Source organism: Podarcis cretensis, assembly GCF_951804945.1.
Source record: "Podarcis cretensis genome assembly, chromosome: 1".
NCBI classification, from domain to species: Eukaryota; Metazoa; Chordata; class Lepidosauria; order Squamata; family Lacertidae; genus Podarcis; species Podarcis cretensis.
The window spans coordinates 59,683,578-59,705,505 of record NC_137170.1 but is presented as its reverse complement, the minus strand read 5'-3'; the positions used below and the strand labels follow the sequence as shown (position 1 = coordinate 59,705,505).

The 21,928-nt window shown below is 41.7% G+C and overlaps 1 protein-coding gene across 6 annotated transcripts in view; it reads right to left on the bottom strand.

The window, feature by feature from the left end:
• SHANK2 (SH3 and multiple ankyrin repeat domains 2) overlaps positions 1-21,928 on the bottom strand; it is a 339,924-nt gene that overhangs the window by 188,274 nt on the left and 129,722 nt on the right. For 5 of the 6 annotated variants that reach the window (XM_079980803.1, XM_079980801.1, XM_079980798.1 and 2 more), the window contains exons 11-12: positions 12,918-13,227; positions 6,511-6,680 (exon numbers count right to left, since the gene is read on the bottom strand). In XM_079980803.1, coding sequence (XP_079836929.1) covers positions 6,511-6,680; positions 12,918-13,227 — 480 coding nt within the window. Of the gene's footprint in view, positions 1-6,510; positions 6,681-12,917; positions 13,228-20,302; positions 20,531-21,928 lie in introns of those variants that run through there. The other variant, XM_079980802.1, reaches the window with a different exon arrangement.

Sequence of the window (21,928 nt, the reverse complement as noted above, 5' to 3'; positions counted from 1 at the left end):
ATGGGTAGGTAAACTAAGGCCCAGGGGCCGGATCTGGCCCAATCACCTAAATCCAGCCAGCGGACAGTCAGCATGTTTTTACATGAGTAGAATGTGTGCTTTTATTTAAAATGCATCTCTGGGTTATTTGTGGGGCATAGGAATTTGTTCGTTTCCCCCCCAAAAATATAGTCCGGCTCCCCACAAGGTCTGAGGGACAGTGGACTGGCCCCTTGCTGAAAACATTTGCTGACCCCTGAGCTATACTAATTTCTTTGGGGTGGGGACTCCCAGTCAAGACAAACTTGTATCTTCAATTAAGTAAGAAGAAATATTTCAGAGACATCAGAGAAACTACTCCAAAGTATGTACTATATGAATTGTGACCTATGGATTCTGAGCATGTCATAAACGAAGTTGCAAGCTTCATTACTTGCAGATTTAATAATATTTTAAATTAGTATGACATTAATTAGTTAATGCCAAAGACTTGGAATCTATCTTTGTTTGTGTAGGGTTGTGATGCATCCAGAATTTCTCAGACATATATGGAATACTGCAGACGGTGGCAACATCTGGGCGGAAATCAGTCAAATGTCCAGAAAAACCCAGACATATGGCAGCCCAGGTTTTGCCAATTCCACCCCCTCCCCATAGCTCAGAAACGGCATTCTGCCCCCACCCCCCATGTTTGTGTGAATGTAAGCTTGGGTTGATGGATAATCACATAACTTGTATACACAGTTATAATACGTTTTAAAACATTCTGCTGATTCTCACAGAGGAAAATGGCAAAGCAGAGTGCATTGCGACTAAAGCTCAAGTGTGCATAGGTGTTAAGTTGGAAATTGATCCCATGACTTGGCAAGAACTGTGAAACTGAGAGATGCAGAAAGGTGTAGAAAAAACCTTGCCATTGCTAAGGAGTTTTTTTAAAAGGTGAATTGAGACAAGCTCTTCTAAAGCTATGAAATGTTCTCAAGTCAGTCCCCTGCAACACGCAGCATGTAAGTGTCTCTTAACAAGGAAAATAACAGCTTTGGGGGGTGGAGGTAATTGTCATCAGGAAAACAGCACTTGGCAAAATGGCTCTGCCTCTGCGCTGTAGTCCTGATCTGAATCTCTCTTGCATGCATGTACACACAGACAGAGAGCTTCTAGAAATTAAAAGAGAAGGGAGATTCCATCATGGTTTCTGCTGTCATGTCTACTTAGATCCTAAGTGTAAGACTGCTGGCCCTGCGCTCAATGTTCTGGGACTTCCCTGAGCCCATCCCAATAGCCATGTGTTGCCTGTGGACATCTGTACAGGGAAAGCCAATATGAATAGACCTCTCTACTGTGCTTCAACCCCAATCATGCAGGGTTCCAGCTCATATGGAAGCCTAAGCACAGAGAAGTCTACACATCTAGACTCTCCCTTGACAGATTCCTATGCTGAATACAGGAAGCTTAGAAACAGGCCCTGGGAAGTCACATAAAAGCAGCTGGAGGAAGAGGACAGGACAGAGGGTGAAAAAAAGAGTTGTGAGTGGAGCAAGGCCCTTTGAATTCTTTTTACTCCCTGGAAAACTCAACAAACCTGATCTACCTGCTACTTAGTATGGAGAGTACAGCTGAATGGGACACAGTTGTGGGCAATCTGAAAAAGTACCATCCATTTTAAGAAAGTCTAGAGAGACTAGGATGATGTCTGCTATTCCAGGATCTCTTCTCATTGTGAGACCTTTTGTACGTGAGCTTAGAGTTTCTTTGGACACCGTAACTGTGTATTTTTGTAGTATTTTGTTTAAGTTGTCTTGTTGTTGCTTCAGTTTTTTGTACACCGCTTAGATATATTTTTGTTATGTACTGAAGTTCTCACCCTGGGCCACCTAGGGTCGCACCACAGCCTCACCAAGAATTGTGTGGCCCCCCGGACTTGGCTACCAGTCCCCGGCGGTCTGGCAGAGTTTCCAAGCGCCCAACTTATTTAAAGGACTATGTTGTTGGACATGTATCACTGTTGGTCTAAGTATGGGAAATGTAACCGATATGCTTTTGTGCCTAATTGAACCATTACGTGTAGTGCTGTATATAAGGAAACCATTACGATTGTAACTAACGCCTTATCTCGGTGGGGAGGAGTGTTATGTACTGAAGTTCTCACCCTGGGCCAGCAGGGGGATACTGTAGATACTTTTCACTCAGGTCCACATCAGTTATTTTAGGCGGGAAACCCTGGGTTGTTGCTACAATGTTGACAGCCGGCTGCCTATAAAAGCAGGCCGGCTGAGCTGTTTGCAGTCAGTTCTATTCCAGCTTACAAAATAAAGAGCTGCTTTGGAGAAATCGCTGTGTCGTCTGCTATGTCAACCCACAACTTAACAATTTTAATATGTTTTTAATATGTTTTTAATATATTTAATTAAGGAATTAAATACCGTATTTTTTGCTCTATAAGACTCACTTTTTCCCTTCTAAAAAGTATGGGGAAATGTGTGTGCGTCTTATGGAGGGAATGCAGGCTGCGCAGCTATCCCAGAAGCCAGAACAGAAAGAGGGATTGCTGCTTTCACTGCGCAGCGATCCCTCTTGCTGTTCTGGCTTCTGAGATTCAGAATATATTTTTTCTTGTTTTCCTCCTCCAAAAACTAGGTGCGTCTTGTGGTCTGGTGCGTCTTATAGAGCGAAAAATACAGTAATCAAATCATAATGTAGACTTATTGGAGTTCACCGATTGGGTCTGCGTTGCTCTGGGACAGGAGGAAGGAAGTCAAAATGACACCGAGGTTGGTTCAAAGAAAGAGTTTATTCTGCTCTCCGGATAGCAGAATGCACCTGCGTGGTGAGTCCACGGCAAGTACAAAGAAATGACAGGTTTCATGCAGTTTATATATCCTCCAGGCACCCTCTCCCTCCTCCTAGGAGCCCAACCACGTCGGCCTACGTACACAGGTTGACATCACATATGTTCCTGCTCTGGTACTCTCAACCATAAAAGGATCTTCCTTCCTGTACTTCTGACCATAAAAGGATCTTCCTCTTCCTATTCTTATCTGGGATGCAGAGGTCACCATTTCCAAGAACATACTCTGGCATTATTCCCAGATGTGGATCTGCGCGTCTTTGTGGTCAGCACATAAGATAAAGTACACACGCATCATCCCTGCTGTACTGGAACTTGGCAAGGTCACTCATTGCCGCCACGGACTGATAAGGGAGAGAGCTTTGTTCTTGTTATGGATTTACTCAATGGCTTGAGTTTATGCATTTTAGCTAAGGAAAAATAGGAATTTTGGTGCAGTTTAAAACTGCCTGCACAGTCAGTTTTTGGGTTTTGGAAACCCATTCCTTCAATAAAATTAGGAGCAGGGCCAGCAATGCACTCCTGCTTTCATTTAATCACATGGACCGTCCTTGTGATCAACTTTCATAACTTGAAAGTGTGAAGAGGCTTCTGTCTTATCTACCGATCTTTTCTACATACCATATTGGCCCAAATATAAGCCACACCTTTAAAATTCAAAGGGGGAAAAAGACAATACCTGAATATAAGCCACTCCCTTAAAATTCTGCAGGCACTCACACCTGTTCTGTTTTACCAAATGTCTGTTTCAGCAGCGATATTGTAAAAGCCAGTTTTTGTAAGGTCGCGAATTTAAGCCACACTTTAACTTTTCACGGTCGGAATTTGGAAAAAAAAGGTGAGGCTTATATTCAGGCCAATATGGTATTTTAAGAGTAAGATTTCTGATTCACTTAAATAAACCCCATTAACAGTTAAGAAACACTCACTTTATGGAATTTTTAGAACAGAGTCCCATTATAATTTTTAACATTTACATACATGACAATCCTAATTATGTTCTCATTTTTCAGATGCATGGTGAATGAAGCTGTATTCAAATAACCAGGTGATATACAGTTGAGGCTTTAAAGCTGGTTGCTACCATAGAAAGCAAGTTTTGGTGGAAAGGAAGAAGATGGAAAAAGTTTGGAACAGATTGAGCCAAAATTCAAAAAGTGTTTGATTCCAAATGTAAATAAACTGGTTTATGAAGCTGATTCCAAAATTCACTGACATCACTAAATCCACTTGGTAACAGTGGTTTTAACCAAGTAGTTGGGGTCCGTCCACACTTTTGCTTGACCTAGTATTATGTACCAATTAATTCCCCCAGGGCCAAGAGGTTTTCTCGTTCTGTGGCTGTGCCTAGCAAAAATCCAATCTGAATCCAAAGAGCTGTTGCTTAACCAAGCTTCAGTTCAGCAGGTAAGATTGGAACAACCAGAAAAGCTCTCAAGACCTGGAGGATTTAATCAGTATAATATAAGATCAAAATGTGGGTCAAGTGAAATTGGATGAGCCCTTACAGCGGTTCTCAACCTGTGGGTCCCCAGATGTTGTTGGACTACAACTCCCATCATCCCTGAGCTCTGGCCTTGCTAGCTAGGGGTGATGGGAGTTGTAGTTCAACAACATCTGGGGACCCACAGGTTGAGAAAGGCTGCATACAGATGACCAGCATGCCATTCAGTTATCTACAATTAACTTTTAAGCAGTTAAAATATTGCTGTATATTTGAATTCACCTTATTATATGAGGGGTATCTAAGATAGCAGACCAGAAAATATATAAGAATATTTTATGGGAACACCTGACAAAACATTCTGGCTGCTCACTATTCATACCTCAGATTTGTCCTGCAAACTACCATTTCTAATTTGCAACCAGTGTTACGTTTAAAACCCCCCACTGAAGGTAAGATACTGCAGTGGTTGAAACAAATACTGTAGACCAGATAGAACTTTTTGAACCTTGATCATGAATGTTGCTTTTTTGGGGGGGTGGGGAAGAGACCAAAACAAAATATCACATTTATTTTTAAAAGTTAGCTGTGGTTTTCTTAATATCAAGAGTGATAGACACAAAATGATGTCAGTGTGCATGACTAATGGACAAAACTAAGTGTTATTTTTAACTACATTACATTATACTCTATTAATACAATAATTCACATGTATTTTTAAATCTACCTGAACTTGACCCACTTCCAGCTTTCATTTAATAATTGCTATCCCACATATCATTTGATTATATCAGTTTATGCATCCCTTAGCTACTGGTCATGAAGAAAAACTACCACCAAATTATTCCAAAATGTTTATGAAAGATACACTTTATGCTATTTAATGGGGTTTCTGATAAAACTTTATAATAGTGAGGCACTAATTGAAAGTTCTCCTTTTTATTTTTATGAGTTCTCCAATCCTTTGGTCAAGATAAACCAGCTATTAGGTTTTCTCCATCATATCCTAACACCTATCTCCAGACACATCTTGTCCAAGGAAGATAAAAGTGGCCGAATATCAGGGATATATCCTAGTAGTGATGAGAGAAATTTCCCAATTTCTATGCTGCTGCCAAAATGAGGGAGGGCAATGACAGGGAATAGTATAGGGCCAGAGGAGGGAGGGGAATGGCATTACACCAAATCCTATACTCGCCCCAAATACTGCTTCCAGCTACAATGCCAACATAGCATTACAGCAATTTCATAAGTAGTTTGAGTAGGAACTTACTCCCTGAACTCAGAGGTGAGCAAAGAAGCCTCAGCTGTCCCTCAACTCTGCCGCAATAGTATATCAGAATCAGACAAACCGTGCACAAAATCAAACCACATCAGTACTAGCACACAAGCCCATGGTAATGATTCCTTTACTTAGATGAGAAAGGGACATTCTCATCTCTTGTCTCTCTCTGCATCCCCCTCTGCACTCCCTGAAAATACACTCAATTAGGAGATGCAATTGCAGAGGGGAATCCCTATGTAATTGGAAAAGGCGGAGCATAGTTGCTTTTGATTCTTTAGGAGCAGTAGTTGCTTTTCCTGCATTTTCCTGTTCTTTTAGCATTATAAGAATGTTTCTGAATTGCTGTTGAATTCAGCTTGTTCTGTCTGGCTTGTTCCTGAGCAACCAAGATATCCTGTGACTCCCAGGTAACTCAACACATGCTTTTTCAGGCAGACTTTGAAATGTGGATCTTAACAGCCACACATTTTCGCTGCCATGTTGTGTGTATCCCATTATAGATTCAGAAACTCTCTACGTTTGGCTAGAACCTATTAGTTCAATCTGTTTACAAGCAGCTTTAATCAAGCTTCCTTCTATTAATATAGGTCTTTTCCTTCTGCCTCTACTGTGATTATTAGAGATTAAGATTAGCTGGCCATCCCTCAAGTCTTTACAATGGCCTGGATAGCACGACATGCGGAGAAAAACTTTGGTTTAGCAAGTCTGTGAGAGCTTGGCAAGCTCTCAGAGTGGAGCTCAAAGCTGCATTGCTCCCCCCCGCCCCATGGTCTTGTTTACAGCTACATTGTTGTTGTCGTCGTTGTTGTTTTTTTGGGGAGGAACCTTGGCTGAGGTTAGATCTTAGCCATAACTAATTTGTCAATCAACAAATCTGTATGTTCATCTCCTTGCTTCAGCTAAAGGGGAAAGCTGATCTGATCATTCAGGAACATTTAAAGGGAAGAGACTGACCTTTCACCCTGTCCCCTTTGTGCAAATGAATCTCCCCTTCTCCTTGAGGTTGATATGGCTTCACGACAATAAATAGTCTTCCAGGTACAGCACTATAAAGTTTGCGTTTTGGACCCTGATAATCCAAGGCAGATATAGTATCCTTGTTGGCACTGGGGTTATAACTGGCACTGGAAAGAGAGCAAAATGAACAGCGTTAGTTTCCCTTTTTTATTTTTTTATTTATTACATTTATTTCCCGACTATTCCCTAAGGAGTTCAAGGTGGTGTATATGGTTCTACTACTCCCCATTTCATCAGGAAAAGCTTATCAGATTGCTGAACCTCCGTTAGCACCAACTGCCTGGTAGTCTAGACAATCCTTTCTAACCTTCAAATACATTTCTATGTGGAAAAGGTCAGTTAATAAGAATAATTGTTTTCACTGTGGACACAAAAAAGGCAATAACTGATTCCAGGTTTCCAATCCACTGGTTAAACAAAATGAGACAGAGCAAGAGAGAGGTGTAGCTGGGTCTAGCACTTAAGAAGAAGAAGAAGAAGAGTTTGGATTTGATATCCCGCCTTTCACTCCCTTTAAGGAGTCTCAAAGCGGCTAACATTCTCCTTTCCCTTCCTCCCCCACAACAAACACTCTGTGAGGTGAGTGGGGCTGAGAGACTTCAAAGAAGTGTGACTGGCCCAAGGTCACCCAGCAGCTGCATGTGGAGGAGCGGAGACTCGAACCCGGTTCCCCAGATTAGCAGACTACCGCTCTTAACCACTACACCACACTAGCCTGCGTCAGAAATACAGTAGGAGTCAACTTTATAGAAGAAAGCCAAAGCTGAATATCCAGACTAAGAATAACATTCATTCATCTTGAAATTTTATTTGTGTCAGCTACATTATTGGCCATAATGACTTTTTTAATTCAACTCTATGCTGTGTGTGGGGGGGGGGAAGGCTTTAAATGCATACATTAATCCTAAATATATTTTAACTGGGAAGTTCAACTGTTTTCACTGATTTAGGGAAATTGTAAGGGCAAGTTACATATCACAAGCAATGGTGTATAACGAAGCCCTGCCATTTCTTTTAAAAAATTAAAAGCACTTTGGGAAGTTACACTAAGATGATCAAATCTTGACTTAATAAGCAGAGATATAAAGAAGTTCATATATAAGTTTCATGCAACAGTTATCCATTTGCATGAGCAGCGAAACAAACCAGGAAGCCACAGTTAACCACATATTTGTATTATGTCCAAATCAATAAACTTCCAAACAAACCATACATTGAAAGCACACCCACACCTACACACAAAGGGGTGACTGTAGTTTAGCCCTCACAGAGCTACAGTTCAGGTAGGTAGCCGTGTTGGTCTGATGCAGTTGAAATAAATAAATAAAAATTGTCCAATAGCACCTTAGAGACCAGCTAAGTTTGTTCTGGGTATAAGCTTTCGTGTGCATGTACACTTCTTCAGATACACTGAAACAGAAGTCACCAGACCCTTATATATAGTGGGAGGAAGGGGTGGGGTTTTTCTCAGGAGGGTGAAGGGTGACCTACAATTGTCAGCACTACAATTTCCAAACTACTTTTCTCGGTATTCTTTGTGGGAGGTGCTTTCAGTGGCGTAGCGTGGGGGGTGCAGGGGGGGCCGGCCGCACCGGGCGCAACATCTGGGGGTTAGGGTTAGGGGGCGCAAATCCACGGGTTAGGGGGCGCAAATCCATGGGTTAGGGGGCGCAAATTACTTGCCTTGCCCCGGGTGCTGACAACCCACGCTACGCCACTGGGTGCTTTAAATGTACAGTGGTACCTGGGTACTCGAATGGCTTGGCTCCCAAACATATCAGCTCCTGAACAGCGCAAACCCGGAAGTAAGTGTTCCAGTTTGCAAACGTTTTTTGGAAGCCGAACATCCAACGCGGCTTCCGCTTGAGTGCAGGGAGCTCCTGCAGCCAATTGGAAGCCGCACCTTGGTTTTTGAATGTTTCGGGAGTCAAACGGACTCCTGGAATGGATTAAGTTCAAGAACCAAGGTACCACTGTATGGAGCACATGAGTTTCTCATTTCAGATATAACAGGAAGCTATAGTTAACTGCTTCCAGGCTTCTTTTTTGTGCTCACATGAAGGAAGGTCCAAAGTGACTGTGTAAGTACAGTACAGTCATACCTCGGGATAAACGTGCTTCAAGTTAAGTATTTTCGGGTTGCGCTCCACGGTGACCCGGAAGTAATGGAGGGCGTTACTTCCAGGTTTTGCCACGCGCGCATGTGCAGATGGTCCAAATGATGTCACGCGCATGCGCGGAAGCGACAAAACGCGATCTGCGTATGCGCAGAAGCACGGATGCGGGTTGTGTTCACTTCAGGATGCGAACGGGGCTCCGGAATAGATCCCGTTTGCATCCCGAGGTACCACTGTACATGAAACTTGTTCATATCTCAACTTAATGTGGCCTTTGAATGGAGAAGGAACAGGCTGGGGGTGCTTAACACTTTCCCCACTGGCTGTTTTTTTGCTCATTCTCTGTCAATCTCTGTTAACTTCCATGCAATTCCAGATATGTGCCTACAGATGTGGAACAATTTTGAGTGAAAAAAGACAACCGGGGAAAGGCCTAAACACCCTTATCCACTCAATCTCCACCACATCTACACTCAAAACTGCAGCCTCCTGCTTTTCGTTCTAAAATGTTGGAGCTTCATTACATACATTTGTATGCAACCATCAATTTGCGCCCCCATTGAAACAGGTTACACAAAAAGATTGGGAATATGAGAGTGAGTCTTTAGGAAGCAAGGGGTCTCAGAATATAAATTTGAAAGTGCTTCAGGCATCATAACTTTCAAACCATAACATTAGGCAAGTATACACACTGCACACTTTTAAACACTACTGAATTTAACATTTCTATCAAATTTTACTTATCGTAATTGCCAGTGCAATATTTTATCAGGTAATCTAACTTCCTAAATTATGCTTTGTTTCTTTTTTAAATAATAATTAAAAATGTGGGTTCCCGTACACACTTTCCTAGTGCCTGGCTTCAATTACATACTGAGAAGCAGCAGGTGTCAGTATTTGGAATATTCTAATTACATTGCCTAACAACTGGCATTTATGTGTAGTCATTATATAATGCATCTAGAGACTGAACAAATTTAGAGCAACGTTTGGGCCCATCATCCTGATAAATTATCACTGTTTCTTTGCTGTAATTATACTTGACACAGGATGCAATGTTTAAAGTGTTCACATGAACTGAATATGCAACTCACAGAGAATTCCCATTGAAAGATGTAAGGTGCCTAAACACAACATTCAACCAATGAATATTTTGCATAAGTAAATTTGTGCTTAAGTAAAGGAGTGTTCCTGGAAGATGTCTGACTGTATATGCGAACTTTCACAGATTACGATAAAAACCGACAACCAAAGATGCAAAGAGTATTGAAAGGTGAGGTACAAATGCAGAGTGAAACAATCTTGGAATTCCTGTGGGCCAGAGTGAAATGGCAAATGCACTTGCTATAGAACGACTGGACTGAAATAATTGATTAGAGCAGAGCACAGTGATGATACATTTAGGATTAATTGAACAGTGAATTCAAAATAGGATCCTGGATATTATCCCTGCAGTTAAGCGAGGGGATGGGGGAAGCACACTGTTGAGAGAAATAGCCACATGATATAGCTCCTGCTCGAGCAGCTGTCAACTTAACATTCGCTCTTGGCAAATTTACAAGGATGTAGTTCTGAAGCCTGATCCCAATGGCACGTGTTCTCTTCAAATGGCTTCATATACGATAGAGACTGGAACATAATGAAAAATTATCCTCTTTTCATTGCAGAACATATGCACTATCTGTGTTTACGACTTCGCATTTAGGTAGAAATAATTATCTTGACTGTCAATTCTATGCAAACATACACGCCGTTGTGACATACCAGAAAAATGCTTCATGGTGATATGCTAGTGCAACACCTGGTATGCCACATCCTAAGAAGATATTCATTAGCTCCATGGCACAAGCATGTAAGGGGAAGTGGGGATAGGTTTACTGTGGCCTGGGGATCCAGACGGCCTCTGATTATGGGCTACAAACCCATAATCATGAAGCAAACATTGAGGCAAACCTAGTTCTATTTCTCTATATGGATCCAGATTTTGAAGTATCTTTGCCTCCAAGAGCAAAGATGGCAGTGAACAAAGTGGAAGCCTCAGAGTCACTGTAAAATAATCTGTTTGGGTGTCACAATGTTCTACTGCCAGGGTCTTCATGGAGGAGAGAAAAGAGCCAGCTGCAGACAATGATCCAGCAGATGACCAGGAAGAGGAAGAACTGGCAGTGACAATATAAAGTTCCTCAGTTTCCTTTGAATTCTTCCTGCGTAAACAGTGCCCTATTAAGGCAGGAGCCTTCACTGTGCTCATTTCAGTGACTACTAAAAACATATTTGTTTAGACAAGTCTACCGAGATATGTAAAACAATGACATGTGCTTTAATCTGTTTTTCGCTTATTGTAGATTTTAATTATTTTGAGATCTTTTAAATGACTGGTTTTTTGTTTTCTGATTAATTTATTGTTCCATTATTTTTGTAAACCACTTTGAGTGGTATGTCAATTTTATGAAATTAAATTATTAATTAAATGAATAAATATAAGTACCTGTGCTGAACCCCTAACCATCCTCTTGATTGCCTTGTCCGCAAAATGAGGTATTTTCTATCTAACTTGCTTAGCTATCTAGAGCTGTCTCACTTAGCTCAAGCATTCCCTTACTCAGTTCCTACACTAGCTTGAGCCCCAGCTGGTCTTTCACCTGCAGGTCCTACGGTTCCTTGCTAGTATTTTCTGGACTCAGGCAGAAGAGCAAACAAAGTGTAGAAACTCACCACCAGCAGAGGGAACTATCATAATGGCAACAGCTGGGGAAATTTCAAGGCCCTAGAGCAAATGTGGGGAACTGGATCCAGCCAATGGACAAGATCCTAATGTTTCCACCCCCAGGGGCATACGAAGGGGCGTGCGGTCCGCCCCGGGTACCACCCTGGGGGGGTGACAAAATGGCCTGCTGCCTCCCCCCCAGCTGTAGGGTAGCCGATAGCACTCGGGTGCCATTGGTATGGGCGCTGCTCAAGCGCCAACCATATGGGTGTCATTCACGCACCGTCTGTATGGGTGCTGTGTGTGCACCGCTGGGCAGTTCGCCCCGCCCCTCAGTGTCCCGCACTGGGTGCTGGAGAGGCTTCCTCTGCCATTGCCCACTCCTCTCCCCGCACCAGGCTCTCTGACAGATATGTGAGGCTGTCAATCAGTTTAAGTCAATCAGTTTAAGTCACCATAACATTATGTGAATAATTTCCCTTTGCAGTGTGGCTTGAGCTGCTCCTTTGCTCCTGCACAGTTTGATTTCAATCAGCATTCAGGCGTAATCAGCATCAGAGAGAGCTTACTAGAAACAAGGCATTTCTGGCCTCTCCTTAAACTGGATTCAATCTGAGAGGTGAAGAAAACTACAAATCCCTTGGTCCCTGGCAGGAAAGAACACTTCTGAGAATCCAGTATAGTTGGGGCTCAAAAGCCTCTATTATCTCAAGAGAGCCCTCCCTCTGCCTTTTCAAGTCTTGAGTGTTCTTTTCTTTATTCAGCAGCGGGCCAGCAGGCTTCTTTAAAATACCCTGAAAATACTCAACATTTTTTCTACCATTTCCCAGAAAACGAAAATAAGGTGAGTTGAGGGAAGAATCCACAGGATATTGAGTAATGTTTAAGGAGCTACATGCAGCACAATTGGTACATGCCCAGGCTTAGGGAAATGGTACCATAGCAGCAAATCTCATTTTTAAGAGCTACCCTAGTGGCCAGAAAGGTAATCTTACACAACTGGAAATCGGCTGCTGCATCTAACAAAATGTATCAATGCATTGGATGACTACACACAGGACCAGGCTGCAAAAGAATAAACAGTTCTTAGTAAGAAAAAGAAAATACAAAGAAGCTGTGCATCTCTTGTCACATGGGATGCTGCCCAAATAATCTTTCTTATAAAATAAAAAGACTAAAGAACAGAAGTTTGAGAGCATCTGGCAAAATGTCCATGAGAAAGGAGTTGTCAGCAAACATCTGACACCAGCTTGTTCCATCTCCCCCACCACGCTGCAGTGTCTCTGCTAACAACCATGATAAAATTTATTTCCTCTTTTTATCCTTTCTTTTTTTTCTTTTCCAACTTAATTTGGGGTGATGGATTGTGGTAGGGAGAAAGAAGGGACCAAGGACAAGGAAGAGCAGGGGGTGAGGAAGAGCAGGATACAACCAACTGTGTTCGTGCTCTCAATCTCTCTCTCTATATATATATATATTCACAAAGTCAACATTTTAAAAATGGAATATTGAAAAGTCACCTAATGTGCCGGTGTTGCTGCCGCTTTGCATCTTCTCCTCCTAACCTATTTAATGATGGTGAGCGGCTTCGAGAAGATGGTGTGTAGCTCCCAACAGTTTTCACAGTTCCATTAGGATTATTCTGCATCTGTTGGAGTAGGTTAGGCGAAAGGCTACGGTGTGAAGAAGCTAAGGAAGAGGCTGACCAATCAGGAATGTTGACGTTCAGATTGTTATCACTATTCGACCGAAGCAAGACACGAGGTGCTGTCAAGGTGCTCTGGGGTCTCCGTCTTCTATTTGAGTAGGTAGGAGCCTCTCTAAATGGCACTGTATTAAGAAGGAAGAAAGAATGCAAAATGATACTTCTGATTATGGGCACATGCATCAGACCACCCACCCACTTCCCCCAAATCAGTACTATATACTTTCAATTCTTATTACATAAAAAAGAGACCTCTGCCTTGGCTGATTGTCTAATCAAGATGAGCACTACCATTATATTTAAACTGCAATTAAAATTAAAGATAATTTTCATACGAAATCACCTCTTAAAAGTTAGAATTAATAAGCTCTATATTACTGAAAGTTTCATATTTTATTTCACTGTAAGAGTACAAGATTGGAGAATGGTCTTCAGCATTGGCTGCTGGCAGTCTCTGATTTATGAACGGTAAGCAATTATTAGCTTTCACCAACAAATGTGGACAGTCTCCTTAAAAAAGAAAGAAAAGAAATGGAATGGCTCTTAGTATGGTATGGGCAAAAATGGGTTTTTTATAATAGAATTAGAACTTCTTTTCCTTCCTTCCTTTCTACTCTGTAGCACAATTTTATAGATTTGCATTACCCTAAACATGTGAAAACTACAAAAAACTGACTTTTCGCAGGGCAATAGCTCCAAAAGGCAATCATATACAAATTAACTCCCATTATTCCCCAAATCATGCAAAATCTCTCTAGGCCAGCACCAGCAAACAACTGAAAGGATAATCTGGTAAGTACTGAGCATAAACCTTACAATGCAGATTCGGATTTCTAGAATAGGCAGTAAAAGGCTTAACACGGTTTCTGTTACTTCACTCTTGTTCCTTTACACAACACAGCTTAATACTTGGTTCGTGAGCGAGGGGTGCTTTTTGACAGCTTTTAACAATCCCACTCCTGAGGCATTTCCAAATAGTATAACTGGCCCTGGAGGTCACCACACCCCCTTTTAACTGGTTTGGGAGACTGTTAGCCACACAGCTTCTACTTCTCCTGGCTCAAACTCAACCCTCCAGTCGACTCCTGTCTGTGAACTCTCCCAAGACACTCAACACGGTCTTACTTCTAAACTATGAGGCTCCTTCCTCTAGCTATAGATATTCTCCTCAGAGTGGATGTTAAACTCAAATTTGAACCAACTGTCTCAGACAAACACTATCCTAATATCCATCTCCCATCTCGAATCAAGCCCTAGCCAAACACTCCCTCAAAAACGGCTCCTTTTATTCTCCTTCCCAAAGTGCTGCTCTGCCCCCTCTGGCTAGCTGTCTTGATAGCCAATCAGAGAGAGGCTCCAGCCCTCTGGTAGAATTCTGAGGGACTGCATCACCAGACTCTGGTCTGGCTCTGCTGTCTGTCTCACACCCAACCCCCAACCCTCAAGGCACCAGTTTAAGCTGGGCTTTGGGAAGGAGGTGTGAGGCTCTGGCAAGGTCCTAGAGCCCTTCTATCTCCTCCCCCAAGCTTGCTTTGAACAAGCGCCACTTGCACTGCCAAAATCTACCTCTACCTCTCGCATAACACTAAACCATAGTATAAAAGGTAAAGGGACCCCTGACCATTAGGTCCAGTTGTGGCTGACTCTGGGGTTGCGGCGCTCATCTTGCTTTACTGGCCGAGAGCGCCGGTGTACAGCTTCTGGGTAATGTGGCCAGCATGACTAAGCCGCTTCTGGCGAACCAGAGCAGCGCACAGAAACGCCGTTTACCTTCCCGCTGGAACGGTACCTATTTATCTACTTGCACTTTGATGTGCTTTCAAACTGCTAGGTTGGCAGGATCAGGGACTGAGCAACGGGAGCTCACCCCATCGTGGGGATTCAAACTGCCGACCTTGTGATTGCCAAGTTCTAGGCTCTGTGGTTTAACCCACAGCGCCACCCGCATCCCAAAAACCATAGTATAGCAGTGCACTAAAACCAAGGTTGCCAACTAGCAGAGCAATGTGACTTTCTGATGTTGGGTCTCTGAACAAATGTCAAAGTACCAAGGGACTGTGCAGTCAGGTACAATAAAGAGCATGGAGGTTAACAGGGAACATGAGCTCACCCACGAAACCAGCAGTTTGCAGGAAATCAGTGGGCTGAGCTTAGGCAGACCACCTTCAGTTCCCAACCAACAATCTCCGGGTAATAACAATGGTTTAGTTTACAGGAAGCATTATTGAGATTATCTTTGTGTGAGCACTTAGCAAAAGTGCGAAATAAATTTGAAATGGGGCAAAGCCAAGTAGGCAGTTTGCGCATAGGAGCCTCATGATGGGACGGGGGGGGGGGGAGAGAGCTTCAAGAAAACATTCATTTCACTTACCCAGCATGCCACATTATGTTTCCCTTCTTGATGTGACTTTAAGACATAGTATAGGCATGAGTACATGCTGGGAATATCCCCCCCCCCCCGGTCATCGTGATGACTGATCAGATCTTCATGCAACAGTGACCATGGACACTGAAGCTATGGTATTTATGCTTTTGAACTACTACGTTATTGAGATGAAGCATTCCAGACTATACAGATGCCTCCTGAAGTGGGTGAAGCTGGAAACCTCAGCAGGACTTTTCATCTGCTTGTTTTTCAGCAAGACTAGGCAAAATTAATTTGCATAAGACTGTTGAGACTATCAGCCTGACTTTTCATCCCCAGAATGGCAGATTATCAAACTTGCTGGTTGATGCCAATATGCCCTATGCCCCAAAAGCTTTCCCATCAGGCAAGGGTTCTCACCTCTTTTGTAAGTACAAAATTGGATTTTATGCTGCTCTTGGAATTAAGAGTTTGTTACCCAAGATGCTGCTTAAAGGTTATGTAAATCTGTGGCCCTCTTTAACACAAGCCACAGTGCTTATGCATTTCCGTCTGTTTATCCACAACACTTAGTGGAGGTTTTTAAAATTTGTTTCAATTACTGTCACTAAATTATCAGAATATGGCCTGTAAAATTCATACAGTGCACTAAGTTTTAAAAATCGAAACATTCCCCACCAAATCACAGATTATCTCTATGCAAGGTTGTTTACTGAGAACTGAAAGGTTTTACAGAACTGTAGCTGAAGCTGCTCAATCAGAGGTTTTGGATGCTGCAACTGAAGCAGAATCCTAAATTTGGCAAGTGGGGCAGAGTTATACAGCAATTCTGTACTTGGTGCTAAACTCTGCTAATCCCTACTACTGCTATCAGTAAGGATACAAGGCTACACAGGCACAGTGTGGAATGGAATGGAGTGGGTGGGGATATGAAGCAAGCAGCTAGAATGATAGCTGTTGCACTAGGACTGAGTTTTGGACCAAAGATTGCTGTGTGGGAGAGTCATTCTCTTACTCCAAGGGTCATCACCAGTATGACCACGAGTAACTCCTATAGCACCTGTGAAAGGTCTTAGTAAATACCCCTTAAAAAACCCCTAATCTTCCTGTACAGTTGCTGTTTGCACTGGCTCCCACATTGAGCTCCCTCCACTTATATACTATAAGTGGATGCCAGGATTTGACATTTTCCCTCCCATTGGTTCCAAACAAAAGGAAGGTGTGAAAAGCTTATCTCTATGAGCAAGTGTAGCGATGGCTGAGATAGGTACCTTTCCCCCAACTGAGAAGGGCATTCACCTACCATTTTGTGGTCCTGCTCCTTTTCCTGTTCTTTTAGATTTGGCAGCCATTATGCCCTGCCCCATAGCAGCCATTTTGTGACTGGCATCCATAGCATCTTCTCAAAATTCCAAACTTGACCATTCTTGGTCAAAAAGGGCTCCTGCTTTCCACCATTACTGGAATCCCAGCACTTGATCCGGTGAGGCATTTATCAATGTAGCATCTCACAATATCAGGTTGCAAGACTTTTGAGTTTTGTGTTAAATAATAGTAAATGCAGCTTATATTCCCTACATTTAGAATACACAGTTGCAGTGTAAAGGTAAAGGTAAAGGACCCCTGACAGTTAAGTCCAGTCGCAGACGACTCTGGGGTTGCGACGCTCATCTCGCTTTACAGGCTGAGGGAGGTGTTTGTCTGCAGAGTTTTTTCCCAGGTCATGTGGCCAGCATGACTAAGCCGTTTCTGGTGCAATGGAACACTGAAACCAGAGCAGCGCACGGAAACACCATTTACCTTCCCACCGGAGCAGTACCTATTTATCTACTTGCACTTTTTTCACATGCTTTTGAACTGCTAGGTTGGCAGGAGCTGGGACCAAGCAACGGGAGCTCACCCCGTCACGGGGATTTGAACCGCCGACCTTCTGATCGGCAAGCCCAAGAGGCTCAGAGGTTTAGACCACAGCGCCACCTGCGTCCTAATAAAAATAAAAGAATAAGAAACTTGTGAAGGGGAAAATCCAATGAATATGTAGCTAGTCTTATTATGTCTCTCACTACTACTACAATTCCTCTTCCCCACTCTGAAAATGCCCCACGTTCAGACGCTTCTCGCTACTGGGAGGTGTTGAGCTATGTATTGTTTGAGAAAATAATTTTAACCATTTTTATATATCCACGAGCAAAAGAGCCCACGAGGCCTATGCATGTATGTTTCTATAGATAGATAGCTAAATATCAATGCACACAGTCATTAAGAAACCCTGATGCAACATCACATGAATCGTTTATTTAAAAGGTATCCTGTTGCTTCCCTGGGACTTGCATGTGACACAATGACTTGAAGATTCAGCAAACCTAAAATGACCTATATCACTTTACAGCAAAATCAAAATGATACCATAATACTTTCACTTATAGGCAGTCAAAAAAGGATGAAAGATATTAACAAATACTTTGAGGGTTTTTTTTATTAAGGTCTTCCCAGAACCTGACACCAGAGACCTGCAAGCAATTAAAATGACTATTTATTTGCTCCTGTGTTTGCATTCTCACAGAAACAATATGAGCTGGACAGAAATAGCCTTGACAACCTCTACTAAATATCCCTCGAGAGGTACATTGCGCAATGGGGGTTCCTGGAGCCCATGTGCAATTCTTCTCTCTGCACTCTCTACACCAAGGGACAGGAGCCCTCCAGATGGTGCTGGATTTCATCATCCCCCACAGTTGGTCATGTGGCTAAGACTGAGGTGGTAGAAGTCCAACAAGATCTGGAGGATCATAGGCTGCCACCTATGTTAGGACAAAATGAAGAGTGATCGTTGCTCTGATGAACTTCATTGAAAAGCCTCCCCAAGCAGCAGTGATGGGTGCATAAATCTGATGTGAGAAGTACCCCTTCCAACATTGCCGGAATTTGTGTATGCACTAAGTCTTATCTGCATGAAGAAATATGTTTACAAGAGTGGACTTCTGCTGGATAAGAACAAGCAGGTACAATTCATACCCCATGGAAATCAGTGTCAACTTTCCCATTGAATCAATAATGCCGGAATGCATTTACCAGCTAGAACTGAGTTACCAAAATTAAATTTAGAGCGTGTGTTTTTCCCCTCATACTTCAAAATGAATGCTAATATTTCACATGTATTTTAAATGAGGAAAATACTATTTTAAGGTATTCCACAAAACAAACAAACCACAAATGTGTTTTACAGGGATGAGACGAGTGAATTACAATCAGTATTGCTACTTTGCTTCCCTCTGAACAGTTTAAAAAGATCTAATTTTAACAATTTAGCCAAGTCAACTCATGTTTTGATTTTAACAAAACATGATGTTTGCTGATGTAAATGTAATGTATCCTTGCTTGTACGTGTGCAGGCCTACCAAGCCAAAAGGTAGGGTATAAATATATAAATAAATAACTAAAAACTACATGGCTCAAAAATTTTAACACTTAGGCCAAAACTGAGGTTAAGGAAAACATGTTGGTTCCATAATGCATGCTCATGTACATTATAAAAAACACACCCTTCACTGTACTTTTTTATTGCCCTACTGATCATCCATTTAAATACACATGGTCCCTTTGAACAATATATATTTCTTTACATAACTAAATACGTTACGTTACACGAGATTTCAAACGCCGTATCTAGGTAAAGGCCCTTGGAATTTATATCACCAAAATACCAAAAATATTACTGATAACAACATTTCAAATCTGTGTGGTACAATACTTATCCTATAAACATTAATTCTGCCTTACAAAGCATTTAACTCAGAGTGCTGGTATTTAATTTTATTCTGTCACACTGAAATCAATGGAAGGATCTTAGCTTAAGCAGAGAGCAAACGAAAAAGAAAATCACATTTCTCCAAACACTTCAATAAAACATGCTTGTAGACAGTATAGTGTAGGTGTCTCTGTTTGGGACTCACAGATTTCAGGAGAAACAGAGCCAGACCAAAGTGATTTCTACATTTACACAACCTCTTTCCTCTTATCAGATGGTAAGTGTAAGGGGCTTTAAATAATGAGTTAATTTCTACTTGATGTTAACAAAGCATTGATTTGAAGACCAGCTTTTAATTAGTGACTTTTTTATTAGAAGCTGCAAATGCCAGGAATGTTATATGGATAATTAGTGACATAAACAACCAACTCCAACTATGCAAGTGCTTTCTCACCTTTTCCCTATATCAGTTTGCATGCTGCAAGTGGGTAGATACATTTGATACGATTCATGTTTCGTTTACAATAACTAATGTAATTGTATCCCACCTCCCCAAAAAATCCCCTTTTCTATCAAAACAGAAAGTACATGTTTTAAGCTCTCCTGAATAGATTTCCATATACTGAATATATTCATTTATTTAATAAAATATAATTATACAGCAAAGCTTTTAGATGAATTGATGCGAGAACCAGCAGCATGCTTCAAAGTACCACCCCGTATGAATTTAAAAAACACGTTGTTTCATAATCTACTGGAATGTTTTCATCAAACTGCATACATCTGAAGGAAACACTCATGAGCATTCAATAGTAATATAAACCTAAGAAATCGCTTCTCCTTACTCAAATACAGAGCTTTCCCTCTGTGAAAGGAACACAAGGCTTCTCTGATATAAACTAAAACGAACAAAGTCACACCCCGCTCTTATAATGAGTTGTCTAAAAGGACAACCCAACATAAAGGAATTCTGGAAAAGATACGGAAAGAACTTAGAATAATTATACAGTAACTAAGCAGATCATATTAAGCATGCAGAAGAAAATAGCAGTCCTCCAGCGTCAAGTGCTTTGCGTTCAGTGCTTACCTTCTTTCTTTGTTAAGGCATTTAACAAAGACTTCATTTTCCTTTTTACTTTAGCAGCAATCCCCTCATTATATAACCTTTGCTGAGATGAAAAGGAATAAAAGCTACCCAGTTTCTATGTGTTTTAACTGCCTGCAACCTGACATAAGCAGCAGGTTACTGGGCACTGTATAACTACAAGCATAGCTGGGCATGCAGTACCCAGCGTTCTGGTGACAAAGCCCACCCCACATTCTGTCTGTCAGCTGTGAGCCAACTGTGCTTAGACTGGCGCTCCTCAAAAAACCTTGCTATCTTTCATAGTATTAGTCATGTGAACACCATCGACACAGAGTCTTTCAAACGATCTCCTGCTTTTGTAACTGAGACGTTTATGTGTAGGAGAACAGGGATGACTGAGGGAAGGATAAGCAGGGCAGGCCGAGTGGGGTCAAAATTAACATTTGGAGAAGGGGGAGGAGGAGGGAGAGGAATCATTCATCTTATCTCATGGCAGCATTACACAGGCTAAAGGGGAAGTCTTGGAAGAGGCGGGAGCTCGTGAAGCTGAATCTCAGCATTTACACCTAAAATGCTTTTCAGTACTTATACGCCGGTTTCTAGAATTGCCTTCTAGACTCTATTGGTCTGCTGGTATATAATTAACTGCCTCCAAGTTTCACACCCTACCGAAACATCGGAACAAAACTGACAGTCACGTTTTGCTTTGTTTTGTTTTGAAAGTACAATTGCTTCTTACCCTTACCCACTTTATGGAAATTTTATTCAACTAAAATGTAGACTTTCCATACTTCCACTGTAAGAATGGAAACCTTACAATTTCACACAGCTACTTAAAAATATGCTTTATTATTAGAATTACCACAGCTTTTGAAAAGCGTTGTTTGGTGGCTTTTATACGCGCCTGTGCAAAAGCTTCTAACAGCCCAATCCTAGAAATACTTATCTGAAATACCAGTGATGTTAGGAAGGAATGTGTCTCTTTATGTTTATAGAATATTAGAAGTAGCACGCTGCATTTAAGAAATCACAAAACGGAGGCAGAATTATATCAAAAGGTGTGAAAATTTCAGAAGTATCACATATAGCAGTGGTTCCCAATTAGCCAATTACAGAGGACTGCCTATTTTTCAAAAGCCAAGCCACGGACCCCCTACTTTTGAAAATTTTGATAACTCTATGGTAGTTACCTCTGCAAAGCAATTTTTTGAACAAAACATTGGGTAGCCCCTAATAAGCAAAGGATTTTAGGTATACTAAAAACAGACCATAAAATGTGTGATATTACCATGCATAAATGACAAAAAATTAGTTGGGGGGAGGCAAGGGATAAGGCTGAAGACCCCCTGGGTGCATTTCGCGGACCCCAGGGGTCCACAGAACCCTAATTGGAAACCGCTCATGTACAGAATCTAATTTGTTGTCTGGTAGGATTTGCCCTAAACTTGAATAAATGGATCCATTTACTAATAATAGTTCCTAGTTCCACTGCAACAGTATTTGCCTGCTGTTGGGAAGGTATCTGCTTTTAAAAGTGTGCAACTCATTTTATTGCTAAGAATAACTCTTTCATGAATAAAAAAATAAATGGAAATAAGAGCCGCCAAGCTAAATTCTACCTTCTTT